Below are 27,674 nucleotides of genomic sequence, written 5' to 3'. Positions count from 1 at the left end.
TATAATAAGATTCTTCAGCCAGGGTATGTGCTGCCTCTCCGGAAGGAATGACGGTATGACTCCTGAATGAAAAGAACTGCATTGCATTCATCGTTTGCCTTTAAGGTTGAGAAATGGAACCCTTTGTGTATAAGGATTATTACAGGCACAAAGAAATCCTTTTACAGTTAGACTGTCAAGAAAGATACTTGTGCCAGCTTGCTACTCTGCCTCTTTTTTGGTTTCATTCTGTGAGTCAGGCTTGCTGTGATTTGAGAGAAGGACAGTTCTGGAAGTGAGGACCCCGTTTCTTTTTATTGCAATATGAGCATAATGCAGTGTTTTGAAAAGATCATGCATACCGACATTGAATGTGGTTTAGTTCTGAAGTTCTTTTATTATGTGGACTTTGGGTTCCAAATTCATACCTCGGTCACAGCATGTCCTGATTATTTTAATGCTGGATAATCTGGTCTTTCAAAGGCAATGCTGACTCCAGCCTATCTGTTAATAGCATCGCAGTAGCTGATCTGGTATTCACCAGACCTATGGTTTCTAAGGGTGACCTGTAGGTACCACTGGGTAGTTTGGATATGGCAGTGAGGTGCTCATTTGTTAGGTGTTTGACTTTTGGCACTTTGTCGTCTTTGTGGTTGATGTGGATTATCCTATAATAATAAAAGGTTACCGGCGCATGCGCTGTTAAAACAGCGTGTTCCCTGCCGCTGTGGTGTGTGATCCGTGGCCGTGTTCCATTTTAGAACCCGGCGGCAGGGAACATTCTGGCCACTCCCCTCCTCCCGCCCTCACTCACCAACTGCTGCTGGGAGGAAGCGCAGGCAAGCACTCTCCCTGCCGGGATGAGCCGGACCCCTGAGACACGAGTGCCTGCAGGAGGAGGCCCCCGCCGCCTGCCAACACCTTCCCAGTCTCCTGAGCTGCGTCCTCGCCCCCCCCCCCTCCCGATTGCCAACCTCGGTGGCCACTGACAAGTGCTGTGTCCCTCCGTGCCGAATTCGAACACAGAGAGACACAGCACAGCCAGCGACTCCCGCCCTCACTCACCGCCAAAACCAGCTACTGTACTTTAAAGCCTCCTCCTTCTCCCCGGCTCACCCGCATTTAAAATTCAGAAAAAAGTGCTGCACCACGCTACTGCTGGCCTCGCCGTCTTCTGTCCACTGCGGCCCGCCCTCTCTGACTACTTCCTGTTTCCGCTAGGGTTGGCTGCAGTGAATAGAAGACGCTGAAGCCAGCGGTAGTGCGGTGCAGCGCTTTTATCTGAATTTAAATGCGGCGGCTGGGAAGGGAGCGCGGGAAATGCTGCTGCTGCACAGGGAAAGCCGGGAAATGCTGCTGCTGCACAGGGAAGGCTGGGAAATACTGCTGCTGCACAGGAAAGTGTGTGAGGGGTGGGGGGGGAATGCTGCTTCTGTACAGGGAAGACTGAGAAATACTACTGCAGCATAGGGAAGTGTGTGTGTGTGGGGGGGGTGAGAATGCTGCTTCTGCACAGGGAAGGCCGGGAAATGCCGCTGCTGCACAAGGAAGAGTGGGAAATGCTGCTGCTGCACAGGGCAGTGGGGGGGGGGAATGCTGCTTCTGCACAGGGAAAGCCGGGAAATGCTGCTGCTGCACTGGGAAGTGTGTGTATGGGGGGTGGAAATGCTGCTGCTGCTGCACAGGGAAGTGGAGGGGACGGAGAGGGAAAGGGGTCCTGGGAGCAATCTTGGTTTGCTTTGGGTGAGGGGAGACAGAAGGGGGCCATGAGAGACAGAAAGACAGGCAGGCAAGCAGCGCATTAGAACGAAAGACAGAAACACAGAAAGACAGTGGGCAGGGAGAGAGACAGAAAGAAAGAAAGACAGACAGACAGGGTGCCAGAGAGAGAACCAGAAATAAAGAAGGACAGACAGCGGGAGGGAGAAAGACAGAAAGAAAGGAAGAGAGAGACAGGGGCAGGGAGAGACACAGAAAGAAAGAAAGAAAGACAGACAGACATATATTCTAGCACCCGTTAATGTAACGGGCTTAAACACTAGTGAGTATATAGTTTCCTTTTTCACACACAATTGGGACACATTCTTGGTGTCAGATACTCCTCTGCCAAATTTCACTAGATGGTACCACAGGCCTAAAAGTCTGTGGATCAGCAACCTTTGGGTATAATAAAGCAAGATTTACCAGTTAGCACTGCAGTACTAACACTGTAAATCAACAGATGCAAGAGAACAAAGACCAGTGCCTGGACATGGCCTAGCATTGAGTTTTCATGTTTAGCCTGGTGACAGCCGTATTCTGAGTGCTGCCAACTGAATATTGACCCCAAAATTTCAGCTTACAGGTTATAGTTATTCACTTTGAAGTTTCTGGATCTGATATTTTTGGATCATCCAGTTGGTACAAGTCACTATAAGCTTTTTGTCCTCCAGGTGAAGAGATAAACATAGACCCAGCTCAGATCACAAGACATGAAGATAGTTTTGTTTGGAAAAAAGAAACTTATCTTCCTGCATATTAAAAAATGAAAAAAAAAACTATAAAACTGAAGACTGTCACACTATATTAAAAGCTATTTTTTTCCTCTCTGTCTTTGCAAAGTTCCAGTACCAGATGGATTCACTGTTTTGTTTTGGTTTTTTCAATGAATTTATGCCAATTTTGCATTTGGCTTTTCTCAGTATTCTTGAAAGAGGAAATGCACAGAGTCTCATTTCCAGAGACAAAAATCATGGTAATTAAGATGGGTAAAATCCACTTCTTATTCCTGGGATAGGTAGCATACAGTACAATCTGTTTTATTCTTTTGGGTTCTTGTCAGATGCCTTGACCTGGATTGGCTACTGTTGGGAACAGGATACTGGGCTTGATGAACCTTCAATTCTTAATGGCTTTGTTTTCATATCTGGCGATAAAGTTATTTAGAATAAAATGGAAAATCTCCCCCTTAATAATATCCACAATTTAGGTGTGGAAATATATCAACTTTGGTGACATTCCCTCTTTATTACATTATATAAATATTTATGAATTTATATATCCCAATAGCAGTTCAATGTAATTTCTAAGTTAATAAGAAGCTGGTCATCACCAGGAATTGTAATATTACATTAAAAATGAAAACATAAATATACAGAAGATCTGCTCATTTGTTAGAGTGATTGAGATATCTAGCAGTCAAACAGGTGATCCTTTACAAAATCATCTGTTAGTGTGAAAGAGATATCTTGCAAATAAATACCATATTTTTCCGCACTATAAGATGCACCTGACCATAAGACGCACCTAAGTTTAGAGGAGGAAAATGAGAAAAAAAAACCATTCTGAACCAAATTGTATACTAATATATTTAATAAAATATACCAGGCTCTGCACCTTGCACCCCTCATTCCCTGCCAGGCTCTGCACTCAACCCCACACTCCTTGCCAGGCTCTGCACCCTGTCCCCCTTCCCTGCCAGGCTCTACACCCAGCCCCCTTCCCTCCTTGCCCTACCAGGCTATGCAGTCAGCCCCTCTTCCTGCCAAGCTTTTCACCCTGTCACCCCTCCTTTCCAGGCTTTGTACCCTGTTCTACCTCCCTGTCCTGTACCCTGTACCCCCCCTTTGGTGGTCTAGTGGTAGGCTGGGACAGGGCACAAGGAAGGTCTAGTGGTAGGCAGTCCCAGCCCCCCTGGTACCTTTTTAAATTCTGGTGGTCCAGCGGTCCAATGAGAACTGACAGCAGCCATTCAGGGAGTGGCACGGGGGCCATCCTGGAGCATGAAAAGATTGCTCCTGCCTTATGTGCCACTGGCCACATGATATGATGAGGCACAAGGATTTCTCTTTCTGCTTCAGTGACACAATATTTGTGTTTTCACATACCATGCTTCCTGAACCCCAATCAAACCAGCAAAATGTAATGCTAGCTATACTAATGTGTGTTGGTCCAGTAAACAGGAAAAGCACCTACGTTTATAGTACATTCCTGTTGAAATCTCCATATCTTTTGTTTTGAAATTTGTAGCAGAATTAATACTATGCTTAAGTTAGGTATTAACTTTGTTATAGATTGAGAACAAAAGATGTCTAAACTCTTAAAAAGCAGTGGCGCAGGGGGCATCAGTCCGCACCTGTCCTCCTCTCTGCCCCCTCCTTCGTGCCCCCCCTACTGTGCGCAATGCTTCCCTTCCTCTGTACCTTTTTAACATTTTAACATTTTAACATGAGCAGCAACCCCAACCTGAGCGCTAAATGCCTCTTGCGTGGTTTTGTATAAGGGGGGGGGGGGGTATATGATGGATCATTCTAGTTTGTTTTAATATATAGTGAACGTGGATATATTTAATGCAAAAATATGAAAATAGAATGGAGTTGAAATAAATCCTCAAATAGATGAGAAAAACTATATCAGTTTTTGAAGATTAAAGTTTGCTTACATGCTTATTTCATTACACAGTTTCTATACTGTTCTGTCTTTCATTCTTGGTGGTGCACAAGGTGGAATCAAGTGTTATCCTATCTGTATGCTCTTGTTGGAAGTTGTTAGAATACTAATTCTCATCCAGTATAATAATAATAATAAAAATATTTGAACAAAAACATTTTCTGAACTGAACGTCCCGCAAACCGACGTCGGGTTGGAAGGCATCAGCGCTTGCACAGTCTCAAGATTCTCAAAAGGTTTAAAGTGACAGTACACTTTTGTACTGTCTATACCAGGCTCTGTGGATGACATAACCCACAGGTGAGAATATCTGCCTGCTGTCTTCAGATAACACCTGTTACAGGTAAGTAAAGGTGCTTTATCAGAGATTTAGCCTTCTTGTTAAGACAAGTTACTAAAAGGACAGATCTTGTCTGTATCACATATTGAGTATCTTCTAAGAAAACAGTTGAATCTACTTATGATGACACCAAACAATCTACCCCTTATTCACTCATCGTTTTAAATAACAGAGAAATCGTACAGTGAAATGTGAACCTGGGTGCCCTGGATTAAAGTCCACTGCACAGACCACTAGGCTGCCCCTCTGCTCTGCAGGTGCATCTGTATGATCATTTTTGTATAAATGCTAAGACAGACATCCTTGTCCTTGGTTTTTGGGTGCTCATAGTTTGGATGTTTTATTTTGGAAAATCACTGTTCATTTTGGATGTTGTCACATATTTTTGAATAGGAAACCATAACATAAAAACATAAGAATAGCCCATGAAGCCCAATAGCCCATTCTCACGGTGGCCAATCCAGGTCACTAGTACCTGGCCAAAACCTAAAGAATAGCAACATTCCATACTACTGGTCCAGGGCAAGCAGTGGCTTCCCCCATGTCTGTCTCAATAACAGACTATGGACTTTTCCTCCAGGAAATTGTCCAAACCCTTTTTAAAACCAGCTGATTGTGAGATGGATGAGATTTTTTTGGGGATGTTATGAGCAGAACGTCCCAGTTCTGACTTGGATGTCCTTTTGAAAATACCTTCTCTCTATATGCTAAGAATGTACTCCACTATAGGATCTTCAGATCAAAGTGAGAAATCAAATCCAAAAATAAATTGCAAATTACTCCTCCCTGGAAATAGTGGAGTGTGTTTAATATTGAGGGTCCACAAGTACCCATTGTATCCCTAGAGTTGGCCCTTAGGCTCTGAATTCAGGACTCCAAACTCAACTTCAGTTTTCTGCTCCTCTAGAGAGGATGCTCACTGCTTGTGAATACCTTGTATATCTGCACTTATATCCAAAAGAACCCCAAAGTACCTTAAAACTGAGTACTTTGAAAACATACATGTACATTAGCAAGCAATTCTGTAAATGGCCACTCCTTGTAAGTGCTCAAATACCAGGGGCCAACAACCTTTTTACAGCAAAGAGCCAATTTATCCAAAATGTTTGACCAAAGATTTAAAATTGCTCAAGATGTAGCTTCTCTCCCCTCCAACCCCTCGCAGGTCTCTGCACCTCTCATCCCTTCCCCCAACCCATAGCCCAGGTTCTCTTCTCTAGGCTCCGACCCTTTAATCTCCCTCCCAACACCATGATTTCTTCCCCCCCCCCCCACTCCCCAGGCCTACCGAGGTACCTGGTAGTTCAGCGAGAGTCTTTGTGGCAGAAGCGCAGCCCTCTTGCTTCTGCCTCCTCATGGCTGCCTTCTAAAATAGCTTCTGCGATCTCTCGCGGCAGCTCGTGGTACTGCAGGAAATTCCGCAAGCAGCTTCAAGAGGTCGTCCTATTATTGCATTGTCCTTAAGATATGCATCACACTATAAAAATCAGCTCTACCATTTCCATGGTCCTAAATGGAACTTTTTTAAAATTAGACTCAAGACTCAACATTATTCACCTTTAGACATAGTCTTCAAATACACAAGATTTTTGTATGGATGACATGAAATCACAGTACTGGTATCTTAATTTAATGTGAGTTTGGTAAAGGTAAGAATGCAGTCTCTGTGCATATAAATTAGTCTCCAGTGACACAGCCAGTCACCGAGCAATTAGAGGCTTTGATCCTTGCAATAAACCTGCCCGTGGCTGAGAAAGAACTCATTAGCAGTAGACTCCTATCTTTGGTGAAGTAAGTAAATGAAGTTGACAGGACTTACACAGATTTGACCTTATTTGCAATAATGCTAGATTCTACTAATAACTGTCCACATATTTTGCACAGATTGCATATAATATCATCCAGTAGTTAGAGATCAATCTTTTAAGGGGGACTAATGTGTAGAACTTAGCTTTAAGGATTAATGCCATCCTTAGCCAGCATCATTGTGTTTATTTTAATAGTAAACTTTGATTCCATTCTTTCAAATCCTTAAACTAAGGGCTCCTTTTATTAAGCCATGCGAGACTTTTCATCACGCTCTAACTCCCCGCGCTGGCCTAAAAACTACCGCCTGCTCACGAGGAGGCGGTAGCGGCTAGCGCGGCCGGCGGTTTAACGCTATTACGCGCGTTAATCCGTCAGCGCGGCTTGATAAAAGGAGCCCTAAGCTGCAGTAAGCACTAACGCAGGCTTACCGCTTGTTCAGGAAAGACAGGGTAGGAAGAAAAGGAGGGGGAGTAGCGTTATATATTAAAGATCATATTAAAGCCACACAATTGCAGGATCTGTGATTTGGGGTTAGCCCTAATGAATATGCATGGGGCAGATCTGCATTCCTATCATCTTCATTGCATGCAAATCTCTTTCATGCATATTCATTAGAGCTATCCTGAAAACCTGACTGGCTGGTGGTCCTCAAGGTCCCAAAACCTTAGTACCTTTAAAGGGCTATGTCACATTTGCTGTAAGGGAATTGCTATTGCGGCTTTGTAAAAATTAGATGGCACCACATAGAACAAAACTTTGTTTACTCCTTATATTCTCCAACACAGTGATGGATTTCTTCTGGGAACTCCAATTATCTTTGCAGGTTGCAGGTGCATTTGGAGGGCTTACCATACAATGTAAGAGGGTTGCGGTGAGATGTGTACCTGGGACCCTTTATGTGAAATTCACTGCAGTATCCCTAGGGTGGCCAGTCTGTATGGCCAGTCTGCTAAGAATACTGGCCCCTCCTAATCTCAATTGTTTTTTGTACATTTTTCATTTGGACTTTTTTTCCCCAAAAATGGTTCAAAAAGATAAGCCACACTGAGGGCTCCTTTTACTAAGCTGTGCTAGCGGTTTTAGCGCGTGCTACACACTAATGCCTCCATAGAGCTGGCATTAGTATTTTCCGCGTAGCGCAGGGGTTAGCATGCTAATCTTCAGCGCATGCTAAAAACGCTAGCGCACCTTAGTAAAAGGAGCCCAGAGTGCAAACACATCTAGGAAATGGCCATTAAAAAAAAAAAAAAAAGATACTTTTCTGAGTTGAAAATTATTTTCTCTTCTGGATTATTGGACGTTTGCCCCAAAACATCCAAAATTAGATTTAGATGTCATATTGAAAATGCTTTTCCACATAAAATGCAAGGAGTAAAATGGTGGAAATCACAGCTAGATTGAAATTGAGGACATTTATGCCTATTCTGGAGCAAACATAAATTTTAGTGCATATTTTTTTTTAAACCGTGTATTTAAATGATAACTCCTGCTTGTGCTCTACTCCAACCCTGAGAATGACTACACAAAGGGCTCCTTTTACGAAGGCGCGTTAGCAGTTTAAAGTGCATAATAGCGCACGCTAAACCACTGGACGCACTAGCCGCTACCGCCTTCTCTTGAGCAGGCGGTAGTTTTTTGGCTAGCGCGGGGGTTAGCACGTGATTAAAAGTCGCGCGTGTTAAAGCCGCTACCGCAGCTTCGTAAAAGGAGCCCAAAGTTGCGTAAAAATACACACTTTATAGTACCACAGTATGTACTTTTTTTTTCTAGTTTAAATTTTTATATTAATTTTATAGAAACATCTTACAGAAAGTGTAACAGATTATTAATCAACTAGTATTTTAGCCCGTTACATTAACGGGTGCTAGAATATATGTCTGTCTGTCTCTTTCTTTCTGTCAGTCTCTCTCCCTGGCCCTCTTTGTCTGTCTGTCTTCCTGTGTCTCTCCCTGCCCCTGTGTCTTTTTTCTTTTCTTTCTGTCTCCCTTCCTCCCGCTGTCTGTCTTTCTTTCTATCTATCTGTCTCTCTCCCTGCCTCCTATGCAGCAGCATCTCTCCCCCCACTTCCCTGTGCAGAAGCCACAGCAGTATTCCCTCCCACTCCATTTCCCTGGGCAGCAGCCACAGCAGCAGCATTCCCTCCCCCTCCATTTCCCTCCCCCAACACCACTTCCCTGTGCAGCAGCAGTGTTTCCCCTACCTCCCCTTTCTCTTCCCGCGGTCTGGCTGGCTCCCTTACTGCCCCCCCCCCTTCCCTTCCCGCAGACCCGACAAACCTGCCGATTCCAGCAGCGTGTGCAGCACTCTACACATGCTGCTTCGGGGCCTTCTACTGCCCTGATTTACTCTGGCAAGTCCCTGATAACATCATCAGAGACGCGGCAGAGCAAATCAGGGCAGTAGAAGGCCCCGAAGCAGCGTATGTAGAGTGCTGCACACACTGCTGGAATCGGCAGGTTTGTAGTCGGGACCATGGGAAGGGAAGGGGGGGGGCAGTAAGGGAGCTGGTCAAACGTAAGATTGACTCCTACGACTGAATTTTGGCAACTTTGTTTTTAGACTACCCTTAGTTACTTTGAGAAGTTTATTTTTGTTTTAAAAGCTGCCTTCGCGGCTCCTCTCTAGATCCCCGCCTGCATCGGAAGCCTTCTCCGACGCAGGTGCAGCTCGAGAGAGGAGCCTCCACTGTGGCTTTGTCTGTTGAAAATCATCCTTCTGCCAAAAAACAAAAATGTGCAGCCATCCCTAGCATGGCTTACTTTAGGTTTCTTCCCCCTCCCCCGTTGCCGAGTCGCTGTTAATATTCAAATGCCATCTCTCTGTCTCGCAGCAGGCTTACCAGGTCTGGCCAGACAAAGTTCATTTTTTAGTTCAAAGCCGACACTGCGTCTCCTCTCTCGATCCCCGCCAGAGTCGGAAGTCTTCTCCGACTCTGGTGAGGTTCGATAGAGGAGCCGGCAAGCCCGCTGCGAGACAGAGAGATGCGTGGTAAGCACGCATGCGCACTCTGCCGGCCACGGAACTACAGATCAGGCAACACGGCGTTAAGAGTGCGCATGCGCGCTTAGCGTTTTATTATTATAGATAACATTCTTAAAAAAGCACTTATGTAGTATACATGATACCAAATAAAACAATCCCCACCCCTCCCCCTTTCAGGATTTGTATGTAGAATTTGAAATTTTTAATATGGTAAGTATACATTACTTTTAAAGTTGTTTAACATAAGAATCTAATGGACCCCAGATTCTTTTTTTAATATTTAAATATTTTTATTGAAAAACTTTTATGTTTTACAAGTAGTAGAAATGATACAATAACAACTTCGCATCATGAGCTATTAATATCAAGTATACTCAACATTTGAACTATGTCTGTGAAATAACCAGTCAATCCTACTACATATAACATTATGTATTATCACATTTCAACCCAAGTAAATAAACCCCAACTGTTCCCACAAAATCTAATTTCACATCATCATTATCCCCCATTCCCCCCCTTCCTGAACCCCACACTTCTGACGGGCATTAAGGTAAATAACAGCAGTAGTACCCTTAAAAGGTCTCCAGTGCGTCCTCCAGTTTATTCCAAGTAGGCAAGTAAGTAGTATATACATGTCGCCTCTTGGCCAATGCTATTTCCATCTTGCCTATCGATACCAATCTATTTACCCATACAATATGAGAAGGAGCTTCAACATTCTTCCAATGATTGGCAATAAGACATTTCGCCGCTGCCAAACCCCATCTCAAAATTTTTGTTTGCCAAGATGTTCCCCTATTATTATATAAGCCCAAGAGGCAGGTCTGAGGAGACTCCTCCACACATTCACCCAGACAGTCAGATAGCTTACCAGACACATATTTCCAAAATGCTTGGATGATCCCACATTCCCACCAAATATGCATAAAGGTTCCCTCTTGCAAACCACATCTCCAACACAGTTCAGATGTTCCAGGATACATTTTATGTAAACGGTCCGGTGTATAGTACCATCGTGTTAGTACCTTATAAGCGTTCTCCTGTATCAATGCACAGGAAGAGGCTTTATAGGTCTCCCTACAAACCGTCTCCCAATCTTCAGTAGACATTCTTATCGCTAAGTCCCTCTCCCATCGTTTCCGAAAAGTGTAAGCATTAGGTAAGTATCCCCGCCTATATTGGTATATCACTGACAATGGTTTCGGAACTCTCTGCAATACCAGCCAAAGATTTTCTAGCGGTTCCTTTTCTGTGTGCAGTCCCGAACCCCAACCTTGGGCCATCATAAAATGTCTAATTTGTAAGTATGCAAAATAATCATCATCTGTTAATTTATATTTCTGCTGAATTGTAGGAAAGGACATAATTCCATCTATCCCCAACAGATCTCGGAATACTCGGATCCCTTTTCGATACCAGCTTCGAAAAATTCGATTATCTCGGCCTGCTGGAAATAAAGATTCAGCAGTTATACTGGCCAGTGATGAGACCATAGCCCCACTACCCATCTGTTTTCGCATTTGATTCCATAGTCGTGCCAGGTGCTGCACATAAGGATTTGATATGCTCTGAACCCATCCGCTCAGCGACCCAGAGGACCATAACTTATCTTTCAAGGGTTCCTCTTTACTATATAGTTGTTCCAGGCGTATCCCACTTTTATATTCCCCTATTTCCCAGTCTAGCACTAATTTTATTTGCGCCGCTTGATAATACCACACCAAGTTAGGTAACCCTCTCCCCCCTACTTCCCTGGATGCCCACAATAAGGATTGGGAGAGTCGTGGAGATTTTCGGTGCCAAATAAAGCTACGTATTTCCCTACTCAGTCTCCTTAAGTCTCCCAAAGGGACCGATATAGGCAAGGTCTGAAAAAGAAATAATAGCCTAGGTAGTATATTCATTTTAATAACCGCTATCCTGCCCCACCAGGACAACCACAGACTATGCCAACGTTGTAAATCAGTTCTAATTCTACGATATATAGGCAAATAATTAGTGTCGTATAGTTTTCGGATATCCGAAGGGATAAAGATCCCCAAGTACCTAATTCCTTGCTCAGCCCATCTGAAAGGGAAGGTGTCCCGCAACGCCTCTACCTCTCTCTGTGTCAGTGTCAAGTTCAAAATTTCAGTTTTTTCCAAATTTATTTTAAACCCTGAGATCTCCCCATAATTATCAAACATCTTTAGGAGATGAGGTATAGAAGCCTCAGGCTGTCCCACATATAAGAGTATATCATCTGCAAACATCGCTATTCTATGTTCTTCCCCCCCAGTAACAATCCCAACCAGAGATGCATGTTGTCTAATGGCTAATGCCAGGGGTTCGAGCGACACCGCAAACAGCAAGGGGGAGAGTGGGCATCCCTGTCGAGTTCCCCTAAAGATAGGAAAGAAATCGGTATACGATTGATTTATCCGTAAACAGGCTCTAGGTTCAGCATAAAGGGCTCTAACCCTTTCTCCAAACATGCCCCCCATTCCCATTCTTTCCATCACTTCCCATAAGAACCCCCAAATAACCCTATCAAATGCTTTTTCAGCGTCTACAGATATCAAAACCGCTTTATCTCGACCCTTACCCGTTTCCCAAAGTAAATTTAAAGTTCGTCTGATATTGTCACTCACTTGTCTCCTCTGTATAAATCCCGCTTGGTCTTGATGGATCAGAGATGGTAAGACCTTTCCCAACCTATGAGCTAATACCTTGGCCAGAATCTTTGCATCTTGATTTAATAATGATATGGGTCTATAAGATCCACAAAATAAAGGATCGCGCCCCGGTTTAGGTATTAGAACTACCCCTGCCTCTCCCATTGTAGGAGGTAACCTACCTCCCGTAGATATACCGTTAGCTACCCTGACCAGGAGAGGCCCCAGTTGGATAGAGAACTGTTTATAGAATCTGCTAGTATACCCGTCTAACCCTGGGGATTTTCCATTCTTCAACCCGCCTATCACCCCCATGATCTCAGAAAGTTGTATTGGTTCCTGTAAATACTCCTTATCCTGTTCTGATAACTCCGGTAATTGTATTGAGTCCAGAAAGACGGACTGATTTCCCCTTTCCCAAGTCTCCGGATGTCCATATAGCCCAGCGTAAAAAGCTTTGAATTCTCTTTGAATTGCCGAGTCCGTGACTCTCAGCTCCCCTCCTACCTCTCTTTTAATTCGTGTAATAGAGTTTCGAATTTGTTTAATCCGGATATATCTAGCAAGTTGCGCACTAGCTTTGTTACTGTGTTCGTAGATATTAAGTTGAAATCTCTCGCGCATACGTTCTGTTTCTTCCACCTGAAGCTGATATAATTCATCTCTAACTCTATGCAATTTTGTCAATGTTTGTGGATCCCCTGTAGTTTGATGGTGCATTTCCAACTGGGTCAATTGAGTTCTTAAGTGGAGAAAGGCTCGGGCTCTCTGCTTTTTGAATCTAGCCCCCCATTTAATAAATTCTCCCCTGACTACCGCTTTAAGAGCATCCCACAATATAGCTTCAGATACTTCCCCATTATCATTCAATGTTAAATAATCCTCAATAACCTTTTCCACAGCGGATATCACTTGAGGGGAACTCAACAGGGATTCATTAAGTCTCCAATACCTACCTCCCCCTTTATCTATCAGGTCTTCGCATTTTAACCAAACCGGCGCATGATCTGATACATGCATCGGTTCAATCTCCGCTGCTCGCAGTCCTCCTGTTTGGTTTCTGTGAATCCATACCCCATCCAACCTCGTGTAAACATTTTGTGCATGTGAATAAAATGTATAAGATCGTTGGGTACCATGCAGCAGGCACCAACCATCTATCAGGCCAAGTGATCCCATTAAAGCCCGTAATGCAGCAGCAGGTTTTTTAAGCGATCTGCGCCCACCTCCAGAGTGGTCTATCGCTGGTTCTGGAGGGATATTAAAGTCTCCTCCCAGATATATCGCTCCCTGTACAAATGTTCCCAGGACACCCTTCAGTTTTTGGTAGTAAGCCTCCTGACCCACATTAGGACCATAAATATTGATGATGGTCAGAGGGCGACCCTGAAGAACACCCTGTATTGCAAGACACCTTCCCTCTCCATCTTTGTATTCCTTTTCCACCTGCAATCCTAAGCCCTTTCTCACCAGAATAGCCAATCCCCCTGCCCGTTTAGATTCTCCCTCCCCCTGATGGGTCCAGAGCATATCAAACCTAGGCCTATGAAGCAATGAAACATCCCTTTGCCTTAAATGTGTTTCCTGGAGAAGGCAAATATCCCATTTCATCCTATAAAGTTCACGGAAGACTATACTCCGTTTACCTGGGCTATTAAGCCCATTTACATTCCATGATCCTATGATCAGCCCCGGATCCATCCCTGGGGACCTCCCTGTACCCAAAGTCCCCCTCCCGCCAGAAGTTATTCGAACACCCCTTTCCCTCCCCCCTCACCCCCTCCAGCTAGCTGATTCTCCATGTTTCGAATCAGCCATAATGAGAAGTGAGTCTTACCGAAAAGGCCCTTAAATACACTTCCTTCATTGCTTAACCTCTTCACTCACCTTATCATACATTCTAACAACCCGGAAAGGGCATACGTTCTATAATTAACCCATGCACATCAAGGTATCTAAGTAAACCATAAATTCTACTTAGTGCCACCTCTAAAATCATTTGAAACAACTGTATCCGCTATCACGTAATCAACATATAGTGTTCAGTGGAAAAGTAGGCCGCCCAAATGCATTTGTCAGCATAGGCGCCCTGTGTTCCACCAGTTCAGTGATGACCGAAAACAAATGTCTGAGGTCTGTGCTGTTACTGGTGTCAGGTAGCTGAGGTAGAAGGTCGGCTGTCATCCACAGTGTGTAGGATTACCTTTGCTCCCGTGTCCGGTGTTAGATCACTTCGATTTCTGTCCGGTGAATCTGAAGGTCTCCGGCATCCAAAGTCTTTCAGTGCTATCCAAGCCTCCATCACAGTTTCTACCTTCCTATGTGTCCCATTTATTGTGAATTGTAATCCAAAGGGAAAAAGCCACCGGTATCTATATCCTTCAGCCCGCAAGAGCTGTGTAACTTCACGAAATGCTCTGCGTTTCTGTAGCGTTGCAAGGGCCAGATCTTGATACACCCCTACTTTCAACCCCTGCCAGACAAAATCAGGGCGACGACGTGCAGCCTGCAAAATTTTTTCTTTCAGTTGGAAGTCACTGAAACAGGCTATTATATCACGATTGCCTGGACCCCTCAGTTGTCCCAGGCTTCTGTGTACTCTCTGCAACTCTATCACAGATGTTACCCTGGATCCTTCGTCAGCCAGTAGGGCCTTACAGAAATCAGTTACCACTTCTCTGGCATCTTTATATCTCTCCAGATCCGGTACTCCCTTGAAACGTAAATTGTTTCTCCGGGAGCGATTTTCCAGGTCTTCAACCTGTTTCTTCAGGTCTTCCAATTGTGTTACTGCAAGATCTACTGCTTCTGAGCGTTCTTGCACTGAAGTCTCCACGTGGTTCAGCCTCCCCTCCACCACTAGAACTCTGCCATTCAATTCACCTACTTCTGTTCGTAGTTCCCCCAGCGCTGCTTTTACATCCGTTCTCAACCCCACCATTTCTGCTTTCAGCTCTTTGAACCACGATTCAAGTTTTCCTTCCATAAGCTGATCAGATGGGGAGTTGTGAGCTCGGGGAAGTGCAGGCTGTAAAGACACTGTCGGATCCGCCATCTTAGGAGACACCGTCGGAGAGCAGGGAACGTGCGATCGAGTTTTCACTGTTTTAGTGCTGGTAAAGTGAAATTTCTCTAGTCTCCTTCGACTCGCCATAAAATCCGCGTTTTAGGATTTCATCCAGCGTCGCGCACTGCAGCTTGTTAAGCAAGATATTAAACCGAAACCGCGAGCCCCATCAGAGCTCCGAGTTTAAGCGGCCATCTACAGTGGTGACGTCACTTCCTCTCATGGACCCCAGATTCTTATAAATCTTTGTGATTCATTTATTTTTTTCTGCAAGCATTTTCTCATATCTGTAATACAGACATAGGGTTCCTTTTACAAAGCTGTGCTAGCAGTTTTAGCGCACGCCAGACACTAACGTCAGCATTGAGCTGGCGTTAGTTCTAGCCGCGTAGTGTAGGTTTAGCGTGCGCTAAATTGCCAGCTTTGTAAAAGGAGCCCTTAGGGTCTCCCACCAAAACGACATATTCAACCTATCCCATTGTTTCCAGTTCCTAGTACCGTATTTTCACATAGATAACGCGCACCCATGTAAAACACGCACACGGGTATAGCGCGCAAAAAACACATATTTATGTGCATAAATTTTTATATACCGCGCACACCCATATACCGCGCATGCTGCCCGACTCTCCTTTCGCCCGCCCCGACTCTCCTCTGGAGACCCTGACTCTGTTTTCGCCCGCCCCGACTCTCCTTTCCTCCTTGAAGTCCTGTCCCTACCCTGAAAGCCTGATGCCCCCCCCCCGACGTCCGATTCACCCCTCCGCAGGACCGCTCGCACCCCCACCCCGAAGGACCGCTCGCACGCACCCGCACCCCCACCCTGAAGGACCGCTCGCACCCCCACCCCGAAGGAGCGCTCGCACTCCCACCCCGAAGGACCGCTCGCACCCCCACCCGAAGAACCGCTCGCACCCCCACAGCCTCACCCCCCTCCCCCATGAGAAGCTGTCTACCTTGTTTCCGGATGCCAGCGAGCCCAGCTGTTTCCTCTGCCGGCGGTCCCGCCCCTTCTCTGAGCCCTGCTGTGCTGCTTTTTCTTCCGGCGGTCCCGCCCTTTCTCTGACATCAGAGAAAGGGCGGGACCGCCTGAAGAGGAAGCAGCGCAGCACAGGGCTCTGAGAAGGGGCAGGACGGCCGGCAGAGGAAGCAGCTGGGCTGGCATCCGGAAACAAGGTAGACAGCTTCTCCATGGGGGAGGGGGGGAGGCTGTGGGGGTGCGAGCGGTTCTTCGGGTGGGGGTGAGAGCGGTCCTTCGGGGTGGGAGTGCGAGCGCTCCTTCCGGGTGATGAATCGGGCGTTGGGGGGGGGAAACTATGTAAAAAAATTTTTGTACAACGCGCTCACGCGTATAACGCGCAAGGGTATGCGCGGTTTATAAAAACCACGTATAACGCGCGCGTTATATGCGAGAAAATACGGTAATCATTTGCAAAGCCACGCCTCTCATGATGAGAAGAAGTTTTTTTTTTAGTTCAAATCTTTTTATTGGAATTATAGGTAACAATACAGAAAAAGAAAACAATACTTATACATACATGTTGGAACTATTTAGCAGGCTATTTTTTATAACTGAGGTACCAAACATTATAATTCCATATGATAATGGAATTGGGAAGTAATTATATAAAAGCCTTTGTAAGCACACAAAAAGGACTTTGCATGCAAAAACATTCCTTTATAAAATTGTCCCCAGTGTGGCTGCAACATGCCCTAGACTAGCTGTACTTTTAGTTTTACTGTCCTAACTTTATCCAAGTAGTTAGTTAGTAGACTGAATGCCAGTGCTAACTGGGTAAATGCCAGCTTTGCCCAGGCTTCTCCCCAAGCCACCCTGGCACAATCCAGATAATGCTGAGGTAGTCTGTCCAGATTTTTAACATTTTATCTACAAATCTGGCAAATGCAAATCTGTGTATGTATCTTACCTGAATAAGTCCTGCTACATATCAACCTTTGTATTTTTATTTTTTAGAAAAGCTCAGCGGAGGAAATTCAATAAATGACACTGAAAGAATTGGGTACTAAGCAGTGGGTGGGCCAGGCCCATTTTGGGAATCCCTAAGCCCCACCAGCTAAAAACTCCCAAAACCTCTGAGTACCTTTGAAGGGCTGGTCTTCGCCGACATCGAGCAACATGACTGAAGCATGCTGCTGACGCAGGCCACACAGCCTTCCTTCAGACACAACTTCCTGTTTCTGCAGAAGTGGAATGTGTCAGAAGGAAGGCTGTGGGACTGGCACGAGCAGCATGCATAAGGTTAGCTCTTCAAACGGCTGGAAGTGTGTGTGTGGGGGGTGGGGGTGGGGGGTGGAGAGAGTCTAGATCGTCTTGCCTTGCCGGGAGATGGAGAGATGTGATCTGCCCACCCAACTGGGGTCTAGGCCCATCCAAAATTGGGTGTCTGACTATGCCTATGGCATTAAGTACTATTCCATAGAGGGTGTATGCCCTTTTTAGAATAGTGTTTGTACGAATCCAGTGCTTAACTTTTGAGCACCATACTTATGCCTGCTAAAAGCAGGTGTAGATGCCAGTGTGTAACTTAGGTGTGCTTCGGGCAAATTCTGTGCGCAACTTTTTTTTAAAAATACCCCTGACACACCCCTAGCCTTGCTCCTTTTCAGATACATACTATGAGAGTTACATAGCAAGCCTTATAGAATAGCGCACAGCCAGTTTTGCGTGCAAATTCTAATTGATGTCAATTTACAATAATTATTTTACTGCCCAATTATTGCTAGTTAAGGCTTGTCGATCAATTAAGATGCACGCACAACTTGGATATGCATCCAAATGTTTGTGCCTAACTTTGGACACCACATATAGAATCCGGAGGGGGAAAAGGGGGGGTGGACGGACAGACTAAACAACATACAATGTGGAAGGCAGAGATCAACTGGAAGGGGAAATGTACTTTTCTGTAACCAGATTTGTTTGTTGAACTGGAAGAAATGCAAGTGAGATGAGATGAATAGTGTTCAGCTAGCCAAAGGAATGTCTGTGGTTTTCACAATGTTGTATGGGAGCCAAAATCACTTTCATGTAGCCCCCTTGACATTTAGTTGCCAACAGCCAAAAAATTGGTTTACCTAAGGAGAGGTTCAGCAGAGGGCTTTAAACTGTGAGTACATTGCTGTAACGCCAACATTGGAGGTCCTGCTGGCACCCAATTCTTTGTGCCTGCCAAGGAGTATCTTATTTTATAAAATTTATATTCTACATAATATCACAGTTTTAGGTAGATTACAAGCATGAACATACATAATTAGAACATGTGGGGAGTGTGTGGTGCAGTGGTTAGAGCCACAGCCTCAGCCCCCTGAGGTTGTGGGTTCATATCCCACGTTGCTCCTTGTGACCCTGGGCAAGTCCCTTAATCCCCTCATTGCTCCAGGTTTAGATAGATTGTGAGCCCACCAGGACAGACAGGGAAAAATGTTCGAGTAAACCACTTAGGCTATAAGTGGTGTATAAATACTTAAATAAATGATCAAAACAGACATCACATCAAATCATAAACAGATGCAAAATAACCCCACCTTTTACTAAGCCGTGGTAGAGGTTTGTACCTCATCCCAGAGCGCTAAATGCTCTGACATTGCTTCAGCGCTCGTAGTATTCCTATGAGCACTGGAGCAACGTCAGAGCATTTAATGTTCTGGCCTGTGGTAGGCACCTCTACTGTGGCTTAGTTAAAAAAATAAAAAGGAGGGGGAGGGTTTAAAGTTTGAGAGTCTTTTCAATCAGCTACATTTACAATAATTTCTTCGGTGTTAAAGATGGCACATTCTACCATAAAAGCCAAGTGTACCTTAAAAAGACCTTTTCAAACAAATATGTCTTTAATTGTTTCCTGATTATCATAAATGATTCAGTTTTGCATAATTCCATAATATAGGGTTAATCACTTGAAAGGTCGAAGAGCAGAGACCATGAAAACCAATCATGCAATAAGACGGTGCTTCAAGCAGATTTTTATCGGCTGATCTTAAGGTTCATGTTGGTTTATAGATTTTAAGGGTAGAAGCTGTTAACTGAAGGCGCTTCATTCTTTAAGACCTTAAAGATTAACGTTAAAACTTTGAACTGAATCTTCTAATGAATGGGACGCCAATGTAATGATGTCAAAACAGGTGCTGTGTTCAGGCTTGGAGGTGTGAGAAAGTAAGTTTTGTGCAGAAGTTAAAACAACAAAATCCAAATAGCATCAAAAGGTTCCACAAAGGTTCCACAAAGGAAATGAAGCAGTTTTTTTCAGGGGTCTTTTTATAAAAAATTAAATAGTATTTTGACAAAATTTATTTGGCTTGGGAAAAATTCGAGAATCGCTCTAGTATTTTTACAAAAACCAATTGTGGAGGGTGGGGTAAATTTTCCCAATTTTTATAGGTATCATCACGCCTATATAATGCGTCAAGGTATGTATTGGATCCTCCCGGAGCTCTTGGAGCATCTTCCAGACTGGCTGTATCTAGAGTGGAAAATTATGTCCCATAAGAACATAAGAACATAAGCAGTGCCTCTGCTGGGTCAGACCATAGGTCCATCCTGCCCAGCAGTCCGCTCCCGCGGCGGCCCAAACAGGTCACGACCTGTCTAAATCACCAGAAGGTGCCCCCATGCCTCCTTGGTTTCCTAATTGAGTCCTATCTTCCTATCAAAGTCCTAGCCCTCCGGTCTTGCACCTGCACGACCTGGTTGGGTTTCTACATTTATTTTCTGGTTAGCTTTCTCAGTATCCCACGATCCCTTTATCCCTCAGGAATCCATCCAGTCTCTGTTTGAATCCCTGTACCGTACTCTGCCTGATCACTTCCTCTGGTAGCGCATTCCAAGTGTCCACGACCCTCTGGGTGAAAAAAAACTTCCTTGCATTCGTTTTGAACCTATCTCCCTTCATTTTCTCCGAATGCCCCCTCGTACATGTTGTCCCCTATGCGACTATCTCATGCATTAAGTATCTAATGTTGCAAATTCTTATTTCCCACTGTGGGAATTTTTTTTGACAATGTCATTTCTATCCTGCGGGTACAAGATAGATGTTTTGACTGGGAGTAGAAACTATTGTTTAAGGCAGTATTTCTCAATTCTGTCCTGGAGTACCTCCTTGCCAGTCAGGTTTTCAGGATATTCACAATGAATATGCATGAAATAAATTTGCATATAATGGAGGCAGTGTATGCAAATCAAGTTTATTCATATTCATTGTGGATATCCTGAAAACCAGACTGGCAATGGGGTACTCCAGGATCGAGTTAAGAAACACTGGCAAGCTAATGTATAATCTGTTCAATCTAAAGTTTGTCACTGGACTGGACAGTCAACTGAAATGAACAATTGAGTTTTCATTTCATTTGAACATGGCAAACATAACTGTGGAGTCTATGGCTCTCATTTTTGAAGCATACAAACATCTTAAAAGGCTGAAATGGGCATCCAGGTGCTTTGTAATACCTAAATCCCGATTTTGCAAAGGTAGAATAGGGACATTCAACACTGCAGTACGTCCAAATAGCAAGAGGTGTTTCATGTGAGACTAGAGAGTGCCTGAAACTTGGATGTCCAACAGCAGTTACTGAATGTGAAAAATTGCCCATGTCTACAAAGGACGCCCTTATTTAGACCTGTTCTCTTAGGCTTCCGCGGCAGGCTTCATGATTGTAGCAAGTTTCCGTGTCTCGCCGGGTCTGTGTAGAAAGAACCGACGTTTCATCCATTATGCTGAAACATCTGTTCTTTCTTATTTAGACCCATTTCAGGAATTTTCAGGTTACAGAAAGGTACTCTGATTGCGCAGCTCTCCACTGGAATTAAGGTATGACAGCTCCTTAATCTCCCAGTGGTTACCGTATATACTCAAACATAAACCGTGATTATTAGGCCCCAAAAATGGCCCCCAAATTAGGATCTTGGTTTATATTTGAGCAACCACCTGACTACTGGTCCTCTTCTTCCTCCACCAGGGCTGTGCATTGCCATATACCACCACCCACCTCCCCCACCAATGAATACCAATGCCGCTGTCCATTATAGAGGCCCCTCACTGAAGAATGTAGCACATCTATCCTACTTATCCACCCCCTCTCCGCACAGCAGCTTACCAATTGGTGCAGAAGAAAGCTGCTGTCATTACGCAGAAGAAAGCCCCAGCCGCCGATGGCGTACACAGATCCAATGCGGGGCCTTGAGCATTTGCGTAAGTGCTCAAGGCCCAACACTTGATGTGCATACATCATCGGTGGTCACGGCTCTGGAGATTTATTCTTGGAGTCCTGAGTGCCTTCTTCGAACAACCTATAGAATTAAAACGAGGGGGAGCCTTCAAGTATCTGTTGACAGTCCTCTCCTTTTCTCCCTTCTGTGTGCAACAGGGGAGGGGGATAGTTTTCTTTTCATGTCCACCATGTGTGTTCGGCAGCTGCATTCCTAACATGGACTATTCCTGCTAGTGTTAGGCCTGTGGAAAAGAGGCATTGAAATGCTGGGAGTGCTATGCAAGTTCTGCAGGGATCCCAAAGTTGGAGTGGGGTTAGCAACTGAGACGAGTTCTCGAGAAGCAGAGGCTGGAACCCTTCTTCTTGCTTCTGGCAGGGTGAGAATGGGTACAAAGGTGCATTAATCTTAAGAAAAAAAAATTAAAGTTCTATTTCAGATTTTGTGATTTTGAAGGCAAAGAATATGGATTTACAGTAATGCAGAACAATAGGAAAACTTGATTTTTTTGGGGGGGGGAAGGTTGTACTGTACATTTCAGGATCATAGAAGTCACTTTTTCAGATTGTGATCTTAAAGCAAGTTATTAGCATTCTGTGATGTACAAAAATTTTAAAGTCACTGAGATAAAAAAAAAGAGAGTGCTATTGCTGTATTGTTCTACCTGTTCTTGATTTATGATTTAAATTGAAAAAAAAAATGTTTTAAATTGGAGGAAAAAAAAAGGTAAAAAGTGAGAGAAACATTGTAAAACAGGCAAGTACTCAGTCATGGAAAGAAAAGATTATTCCGACTGGCCTAGAGTGTTTTGCTGGAAAATTTTGTGTTTTTGGCCTTTTTACCTTAAGAATAGGCATGAATACGTAAATTGTTTTTTTGCGCTAATAAAAATATTTAAAGTTTTTAAAATGTTGTTAAATCTTATGGCAAGATGTCTAGTCTTTGTATACTCATACCAGGATCACCCAAATTTCTAATCTCGGTTTATATTTGAGTCAACCTTTTTTCCTCCTTTAAGGAAAGAAAAAAAGGTAATCTCGGTTTATATTCAGATCAGTTTATATTTGAGTATGTATGGTACTATTCCTGTCGCTCTACCCTGAAAGTGAAACTGGAAGGGGATGCAGGCCATATGACAGCTTCAGATATTATGGATATTCTTAAAAGAGCAGGAAGTAGGTCTGAAGAGTAGCCTAGCAATTAATGGACTGTAAACCAAAGAACCCAGATTTGAATTCCACTTGAACTCTTTTGTGAGCCCTCCAGAAACAGAAAAATACCTATTGCATTTAACTATGAGACACCTTTAAGCTTGAAGGCTATTGAAGTAGGGTTTCCAAACATCTGGGAAAACTCAGACATATCCTCTTTTTAATGTAGAACAAAATCTTTTCCAGAGAAAGGAAAATGGTAAAACCAGAGGACATAATTTGAGGTTGAGGGGTGGTAGATTCAGGGGCAATGTTAGGAAATTCTACTTTACGGAGAGGGTAGTGGATGCCTGGAATGCGCTCCCGAGAGAGGTGGTGGAGAGTAAAACTGTGACTGAGTTCAAAGAAGCGTGGGATGAACACAGAAGATTTAGAATCAGAAAATAATATTAAATATTGAACTAAGGCCAGTTACTGGGCAGACTTGCACGGTCTGTGTCTGTGTATGGCCGTTTGGTAGAGGATGGGCAGGGGAGGGCTTCAATGGCTGGGAGGGTGTAGATGGGCTGGAGTAAGTCTTAACAGAGATTTCGGCAGGTGGAATCCAAGCATAGTACCGGGTAAAGCTTTGGATTCTTGCCCAGAAATAGCTAAGAAGAAAAAAAAAAAAAATTTTTAAATTGAATCAGGTTGGGCAGACTGGATGGACCATTCGGGTCTTTATCTGCCGTCATCTACTATGACTGTCCGGGTTCCAGGATAGACTTTCCAAAACCTGGCAGTTTGTCCAGGTTTTGGAAAGCTCTGACGAACTCCGACCGCATCTGGAGGGCCTCTGAGCATGCGCAGATGATGTCACACACATCCACGCATGCTCTAGGCCCTCCAGACACGGCTTGAGCTCGTCGGGGAAGAGAGGAGGCTGAACTGGGCAGGGCTGGAGACGGAGCAGGGTGGTATCATGTGTCCGGGGTTTTGCAGAAGAAAATATGGTAACCCTATATTGAAGTGATGTACATTCAGGTACAGTAGATATTTTTCTGCTCTTGGAGGGCTCACAGTTACAAAAAAACAAAGAGTTAAAGCAGGGGAGTCAAAGTCCTTCCTCGAGGGCTGCAATCCAGTCGGGTTTTCAGGATTTCCCCAATGAATATGCATGAGATCTATTAGCATACAATGAAAGCAGTGCAAGCAAATAGATCTCATGCATATTCATTGGGGAAATCTTGAAAACTCGACTGGATTGCGGCCCTTGAGGAGGGACTTTGACATCCCTGAGTTAATGTGAGATTTGAGCCTGGTTCCCTTGGTTTATAGTCACTACTGACCCTCTGTTCTGCATGAATGTCTACATGGCCATTTTCTAAAAATGCTGCTATACAGACATCAGTGTTCCTTGTTTTCCCCCATTTAAAATCTGGGCATTTCAGTTTGTAAAATGGATGTTCACACTAGACTTTTCTAGTGCGTGGAAGTCCATCTCACATATTTTCAAACAGGCTGTATCTTGTTCAAAAATATATGTGAGATGAGCATCCATTTGGGATGTTCAGACATGGACATCCTTTCAAAAGTGCCCTTCCACACTACTGTCCATTCTTGATGGGATGGAGTGGATTTTGAAAGAAGAGGGTAAATATAACAAAGAAAAAGAAAAGTGTGGCCATTGAGTATAGATAAAGCTTGGACAGATAGATTTGACTATGGAATGACTATTACCTTTGATATTTTCTGATACCACAGCGCAACAAATTTTAACTTTTTTTCTGGGGCAAGAAGAAAATGAGGTTTACTTTATAGAATTTGATCTCCTGTGTATTAAAATTGCCTGTTTTCTCCTATCATGTATAGTTTTTAAGCAAATCGCAAATATTTATAGCATGGGAAGTCATAATGTAACGCATTGCGCTGATTTAACTAAGAAGCAAAACCCTGATACAAAATTGACAATTTCATCTCAACTGTGCTGATGAAGCTTAAAAATTGCTGATGATGTAATAGGCCTACAGAGAGCTGGATATCACCCATAATAATTTAATTATATAGCACATTATTACTTTATCTTTAAAATTAATACTTTAGCTTAAAAATCTAATTTGAGGCAAACTGTTTTAATATTTCAGAGATTGTTATAACATTTACTCCAAGCATTATAAAATATAGCGAAAATGTTAATTTTTGCATTATAATGCTCTTTTGCCAAAAATCAAAAATTAAGGTCAGTTTTGAATTCAGCGACCCCCAAATCACTATAGAACACCCAGTACAATTCATGCCCCAAAATCTCTGTTGCACAGTGTACTACTGGCTGGAAGATTGGAGATGTAACTGGAGTTTTCTTAATTTACTGTTGCCTTTAAAAAAAACCAACCCCCAAAACACTAGTGTTTCCTATACATAGTAAATTAAAATCTCACATGCAGAATTGTTTTTACTGAAGACAACTATGGTTATCATTTTTTAAAGCAATCCAATTTTTAAAAATAAGAATTGCAGATCGCATCTAAACTGTAGTTAATTCATGAGATCTAATTTTGCTTGCTTTTTTTCCCCCTAGGTTACATACTTGGGTAAGGTATCCACAGCAGGAGTGAAGTTTTCATCAGGATGTACGGAGCAGCCTGTCATCGAATTATGGAAGAGGCATACACTTGCTCGAGAGGATGTCTTTCCTGCCAACGCTGTCCTGGAAATCCGTCCTTTTCAGGTCCGACTCCACCAACTGGACCTTCGAGGAGAGGCCACGGTCCACATGGATACCTTTCAGGTGGCACGTATTGCGTACTGCACAGCTGACCACAACGTGAGTCCCAATATCTTTGCCTGGGTGTATCGCGAGATCAACGATGACCTGACTTTCCAGATGGACTGCCATGCTGTAGAATGTGAAAGTAAGCTGGAGGCCAAGAAGCTGGCACATGCTATGATGGAGGCCTTTAAGAAGACATTCCAGAGTATGAAGAGTGATGGCCGAATCCACAGGAACAGCTCATCCGAAGAAATCTCTCAGGAATTTGAGTCTGATGATGGCTGAGTGAATTGTTAATGGTTCAGCAAAGGTATTGGGCTGATAGATGTACAAGCAACTGCACAAATTGGAATTGAATAGATTGCCAAGCACTTCTAAATCAAGAGTAATTCTGTACCAAAAGATATTCATCACTAAAGTAATTATTACATTGAGCTGCTGCTGGTGTCTTCGAAATGTGAGAACTAGTTCCCTCCTACTTTTTGCCTCTTTGTGGCCTGTTCAGGTTGACCATCTGATGCTGACCCATTCTTATTTGAGTTGTTAAACCCAGCAAGCAACTTTCACGGTAGAGCCATAATGGGGGGTCAATACCTTTATTGAAGTAGAATATTAAAGTCGTGACGGTGAAGAGATGAGAATACTTTTATATGACAATACTGTCCTTCAGGATCATTTGAGCATTGTTATGCTGAACAAAAATTGACACTGCCTTTTGTATGAGGAAATGACATTTGACAGATGATTTACCAGAGGATGCTTTTATGTACGCAATGTATCACATGCAATTTTATTCATTTTATCTATTTTATAGTTTACATGCAACGACCTACCTTCCTCTTAGCATCATTTATTTTGTTCCCTAAAATAATAAAATATACATGCTGCATGATATAACAAAACGATGAAGATCCTTAATGATGCGTCATATTAAATCAGCTCTGTTAGTTACATGCCTGATTGTTAGGTTATTAGTTTCTGAAAGTTGTCTAATATAGAAGATAGATCATTGACCTGTGTCTAGTAAGGTCTGTGATTCATGGCTAGCTTTAGAAATCATTAGTACTTAAACTGTACAAAAATCCCTCAATACCAGTCCATCATTCATAAGCTTGCAAAGATGGCATTGGCTTGCAACATCTGAACTGAGTTACCATAGAAACGGTCACAATACCTCACTTCAAAAGAAATACAGTACTTTGCTTCCTGCACTAGTTCTGGACAATGTGGTTTGGTCTAACAGAGGCCTAGAAAAGAAGCTTTTTGAACTGCATAGCTAAAACATAAGACATCTTGCATTTTTGATCGCCTTAATAATAATTTTTTTTTTAAAAAAAGCCTGTGTTTTGCTTTTTGAAAAGAGTTGAAGGCCAAGAATAGATTTTGCTAATAGTTTGCAGGTAATCCTTGTTCATTTGCACAATTTTGATTTGCTCACGATGGAATGTTAGGACCTTAGAAGCCTTAAGTGAAAATTAGTTAGAGCAAGATGGCCATACTTTGCATTGATATGATTTTGCATGTGTGTTTGTGTATAAAACAGTTCATGGTATGTAGGCAGTGTGTATTTGTGCATATATGAGTGAGTTTCACATGAAAATATTTAGGAATGGATTTTGGGTTTAGCTCACATCTTTTAAGTTGTATCTCAAGATGAATTACATTCAGGTACGTAAGATCCTCAGCTCTTAAAAATATGCTGGCCGCTTTAAAATGTGTAAACCATTTGTCATCATTCATTGTTTAATAAATATATACTTTAGCTAAATTTAAAAAAAAAAAATAAATTCCCTGCATGTCTAATGAAAATGCAAATTCAAGTGTTCTCCTGTGATTTAATCCCCAAGATCTGTTTATTTTTGGGGAAAAAAGTCCATTTGTTATCACACAGATAGATACATTTACTCAGGCAGGTATAACTCAGACTCCACAAATAAATACCATTGTATTTTCACCACACATTGTGACTTTTCATGCTTATCTGATGAGGTAATAGGTGTAAACAGACATCCTCCCAGATTCCATATATATGGCACCCAAAATTGCTTGCAAAAATTTGGCATACATTGGCATTTTCCATAATTGCATGTGAAACTCAAATGACAAATGAGCAGTTAATTGGCAATAAATGAATGCTGGCAACAATTAAACTGGGATTCTATAAAGATGTGAATGTAAATTTTCCATATGGATCTGAAAAGGTGATATATACATGGTCATGATAGGGGCATGGGTGGATCAGGGGCCATTTCTAAAAATTGCACTCGGTGTATAGAATATGGCAGATCTGTGCCC

The 27,674-nt window shown here is 43.2% G+C and overlaps 1 protein-coding gene across 1 annotated transcript in view; it reads left to right on the top strand.

Annotated features, from left to right (window-relative positions):
- PID1 (phosphotyrosine interaction domain containing 1) overlaps positions 1 to 27,338 on the top strand; it is a 183,172-nt gene extending 155,834 nt beyond the window's left edge. The window contains exon 3 of the mRNA XM_033959715.1: positions 25,188 to 27,338. Within this exon, the coding sequence (XP_033815606.1) occupies positions 25,188 to 25,664 (477 nt within the window). The 3' untranslated portion in view covers positions 25,665 to 27,338. The remainder of the gene's footprint in view (positions 1 to 25,187) is intronic.
- The last annotated feature ends 336 nt before the right edge of the window (positions 27,339 to 27,674 follow it).

Source organism: Geotrypetes seraphini, chromosome 9 (genome assembly GCF_902459505.1).
Source record: "Geotrypetes seraphini chromosome 9, aGeoSer1.1, whole genome shotgun sequence".
Taxonomy (NCBI): domain Eukaryota; kingdom Metazoa; phylum Chordata; class Amphibia; order Gymnophiona; family Dermophiidae; genus Geotrypetes; species Geotrypetes seraphini.
The sequence above is the reverse complement of the archived record's forward strand: the minus strand, read 5'-3'. Positions and strand labels throughout refer to the sequence as shown.